This window comes from Oncorhynchus masou, unplaced genomic scaffold (genome assembly GCF_036934945.1).
Source record: "Oncorhynchus masou masou isolate Uvic2021 unplaced genomic scaffold, UVic_Omas_1.1 unplaced_scaffold_3552, whole genome shotgun sequence".
Lineage (NCBI taxonomy): Eukaryota > Metazoa > Chordata > Actinopteri > Salmoniformes > Salmonidae > Oncorhynchus > Oncorhynchus masou.
Window position 1 is genome coordinate 1 of NW_027009959.1, and position 3,305 is coordinate 3,305.

General features: G+C 40.8%; 1 protein-coding gene across 1 annotated transcript; it reads right to left on the reverse strand.

Annotated features, from left to right (window-relative positions):
- Positions 1-165: 165 nt before the first annotated feature.
- Positions 166-2,548, reverse strand: LOC135534547 (myosin-4-like; the record flags this gene model as incomplete). The annotated part of the gene is made up of 5 exons (XM_064961506.1): positions 2,333-2,548; positions 1,856-2,002; positions 1,488-1,644; positions 534-561; positions 166-274 (listed from the first exon to the last, which is right to left on the reverse strand). Coding segments are annotated over exons 1-5 (657 nt in total), but the record flags the coding sequence as incomplete, so codon positions are not given.
- Between the last annotated feature and the right edge of the window lie 757 nt (positions 2,549-3,305).

The following is a 3,305-nucleotide window of genomic DNA, read 5'->3' on the forward strand; positions in this document are numbered from 1 at the left end:
TTGAGACAAACACAAGTTGCTCAAAAACTGGTAACATAGTCAAGTTAGTTTTTCTCTATGACTTGAACAAATTTCTTGAAACATGATTCACAGCTGGAAAAATGTTTGCTCAGAAAACCAAACTGAAATGTGATTAAAAGTCAGGCAAACATAAGAATAACCTACCTGCATTTTGTTGGGGTCTGATTCCTTCTTGCCACCAGACACTGCAATGGTGGCAAAGTACTGGATGACACGCTTGGTGTTGACAGTCTTTCCTGCACCGGATTCTCCGCTGGTTTATATGACAGAGAAAGAGGGGTTTTAGTTACGTGTTTGAGTGTCAGATTGTCTTTCACTAAGAAATAGCATAGAAAAATACCTGTTTTCTAACATAAGTAAATCATTAACAAATAGTTCCACTCATCGACTCGTTATTACACATAGCCTGATGCTCTAATCCATTCATATTGTCATGCATTTCATCACACCAAGTGACCCAACTTATTACAATAGAAACACTTCCTCAAGTGACATTTTAGTAAACAACTTACGTAATCAGGACGGACTGGTTCTCCTTATCTGGAACCAAAAAACACATTGCTTATCATACTCAATCAACATTTATGGGTACATTATTGCATGCGCATGAATTTAATTTTGGAACATTTTCCATTCATGGAAACTGAAATCTGACATTCCCAGCAAACTGTTCTAACCTAGATGAGAAAACTCTGAAGCATATTTGAACTGGATTTGTTTTGATTTTACACCCAACTATCCATCCATCCATCCATCCATGTACACTTATGGACATCCATAGAGCTCCATTTTTATGGATTGTCTATCCATGTGAGAGACGACGACTCGGTCTCGACCTTTAAGTCCGGTGAAATTCTCCTGTCTTAGCTGGGTTCCTGTATGAACTTAAGCATTCTCTCTCTCTCTCTCTCTCTCTCTCTCTCTCTCTCTCGGAGGAGGAGGAGGACCTGAGCCCTAGGACCGTGCCTCGGGACTATCTGGCTTGATGACTCCTTGCTGTCCCCAGTCCACCTGGTCGTGCTGCTGCTCCAGTTTCAACTGTTCTGCCTGCGGATATGGAACCCTTATCTGTTCATCTGACGTGCTACATGCTGTTTTTGACTCTCCCTCTCTCTCTACCGCACCTGCTGTCTCGACCTCTGAATGCTCGGCTATGAAAAGCCAACTGACATTTACTCCTGAGGTGCTGACCTATTGCACACTCTACAGCCACTGTGATAGTTATTTGACCCTGCATGTCATCTATGAACATTTGAACATCTTGTATGGCCTTAATGGCCATATACTCCTATAATCTCCAGCCAGAAAAGGACTGGCCACCCCTCAGAGCATGGTTCCTCTCTAGGTTGTCTTGGGTTTCAGGCTGGGTTTCTGTATAAGCACTTTCTGATATCTGCTTATGTAAAAAGGGCTTTATAAATAAATGTGATTGATTGATCCATCCATCCATCCATGAGATTTCGTACCAATCATCATGAACTGAAAGGCGTTGTCAGAGACGGAGAAGATATGGGGTGGAGCCTCTACTCTCTTCTTCCCTCTGTAGGCGTTGACAACCTCTTCATCGTACACAGGGAGCCACTTGTAGGGGTTCACCGTGGCACAGAAGAGCCCAGAGTAGGTCTGGATGAAAGCATAATTAATTTAGGAGATTAACAAAGTCAGATTGACATTTACCTGGATTTATGTGAGGATGTGGGTGTACTTTGGTAAACTGATGTGGGTTTACTGTATTGAAAATGTTTTGGTTTCTACCATTTAATTATGTGTAGTACTGTATATGTGTGTTTATTATGTTCATGTGTGTGTGTGTTTGTATGTGCAGGTTTCTTACATAGATCATCCATGCTGCATAACGCTCTTTGAGGTTATACAACACAGAGGCTTCATTCAGGTAGGTCATCATGGCCATGTCCTCAATCTTGTCATACTTAGGGGGGTTCATCTCATAGATGTCTGCATCTTTGAACTCTTTTCCTTCCTGAAACATTCAGAAATCTCGGTTACACACAGATCAAACTGGATGACTGAATGCTTTTTGCTCATTAAATACAAGTTTAATCATTTAAAAAATGCATATCCACATTAATCCAACTACTTAGTTATCACCCACTGACACATAACTGGTGATTCTTGACAAGTCATCATAAGAAATTACATATAATTTTTAAATAGCAGCATTAAAATTGATGTCTTACAAGTTTATATTCTGCTTACAAAAAACATTGGAAGTTTGTTTTTGCATTGAGTTGACTTTTCAAGAATTAGAGTGCACAAACTTGAACTTGAGTACTTTTCAGATCAGGCTTACCTCCTTACTTCCGTCAGGTCTCGTAACTGTTACAGTACACTTCCCGTCGGCCCTGGCAGTGACTAAACCCTTAAGGTACAGCTCCACCTTGTCTGTCACATAGCAGGCGTTCTTTGAATCAAAGGGCGTGGCTTGTGCCTCCATCCTCTCCTTCTCAGACTTACGAAGGTATATGGCAGCCTTGCCGTAGGCTTGCATCTCTGCATCCGTACTCATGGTGACGGATAACTAGGAAAGAAATTAAACAAGAAACATGATTGACTCTGTGGTGCTTCCTCCTCAGTCAACAGAGTTAGGTGAGCGGTATCTCTAACCAAATATTCTCATCACTTCTTATGTGAAGACTGAAACCATGTCTCACCTTCTTTTCCCCTTCCTACAGATGAATGTGTACTTCTTGGAGGACCCTGTGACACATGAGAGTGTTGTGAAAACCCACAAGTCTAAAGCTTTATCATTGAACCCTAAAGGGCTAGAAAACATTTAACTCAATCATTACATGTCCAATTCAACTACAGGTGCAACTGGTAACTTTAATTTACTACACATCCAGACATTCTGTCAGGAATTCAAATAAATTCCCATAAAACCCAGATACATTCTAGAACACCCTTTCAAGTGCAGGAGCACCACTTTTGACTGTAAATGAAAGTCACAGATTTTATGTAAAACACATAATAAAAACAACATTATTTTTAATGCCACTTGATTTAATATTGTAAAATCTTACAGAACTCAATTCAAATAGTGCAGTTAGCTACTGCCTCAGATGCTGAGTGCAAGGACGAGATACATTTAAAAATCAAAGGAGGTGGAGAGGTCTTACCACAGAGGAAGAAGGTATCTGACTCATGGATGCTGGGGCCTCAGCCTCCTTATATCTGGTTGGAAGTGCCAACCAAGCAAAAGTTAATTATGGACCACTCTGGGAAAGGACATGTATTGACTGAGAGACCTCTGTGTGTCTGTGTCT